The 712-nt window shown below is 40.0% G+C and overlaps 1 protein-coding gene across 1 annotated transcript in view; it reads right to left on the reverse strand.

Annotated features, from left to right (window-relative positions):
• Nucleotides 1-279: 279 nt before the first annotated feature.
• Nucleotides 280-712, reverse strand: part of LOC119589606 (Down syndrome cell adhesion molecule-like protein Dscam2) — a 24090-nt gene continuing 23657 nt past the window's right edge. The window contains exon 3 of the mRNA XM_037938203.1: nucleotides 280-332. Within this exon, the coding sequence (XP_037794131.1) occupies nucleotides 280-332 (53 nt within the window). The remainder of the gene's footprint in view (nucleotides 333-712) is intronic.

Raw genomic sequence — 712 nt, forward strand, 5'->3', positions numbered from 1 at the left:
GTTCCCACAATCAATGTAATCTTTTTCACTTATCGGGGATACTAAGGGATGCAATTTTTTTTCCAGAAGCTGACTTCCGTCTCAGCAAAAATAAGAGTGATTGTATGGGATTCTATTCTGTATGTTGGCACCAAGTCGAGTTTGCAGTTGGGAAATGCCGTCTTCTAGTTAAGACTATCAAGCTCGCTTAAAGGAAAATTGCTGTTCCGTTACTGAAGGCTGTCGGGAAATCAAACATTCCTCGAAAGATCTATTTCTCCCTATGACGATTGCATTTAATTAGACAGCAGTTGTTCCTGTGTCCTTCACAGTAGAAAGGTAGGGGTTTCTAGCTGAATATGAAACGGGTTTTCACAATGAACTAAGATCGTCTTAACCCAGGTTCCCTTTCTATCCATATATAGGACGACACTAATTTTATTGAATGGACCCCCACACTTGAATTCCTAAGAAAAACGATGTTGGAAGATTTATATCTCGTTGCTACAGACTTAGCGTTCCTATCCTTATGCATTAATTTCCATTTATAAGGCAAGTGTAATTTGATTCATTGCAAAACAGCACAGATAACAGAAAAAGTATAAAAAAAAGCATTACACATGGCAACATGGAAGCGAATAAGTGGATAATAGCGTACAGCTGCAACATCCCGCATTCGACTCATCAAGCCGGGGGTCTTACGCACGGCTCTGGGACCGCAAAATTTTCCCTT

Source organism: Penaeus monodon, chromosome 26 (genome assembly GCF_015228065.2).
Source record: "Penaeus monodon isolate SGIC_2016 chromosome 26, NSTDA_Pmon_1, whole genome shotgun sequence".
Classification (NCBI taxonomy): Eukaryota; Metazoa; Arthropoda; class Malacostraca; order Decapoda; family Penaeidae; genus Penaeus; species Penaeus monodon.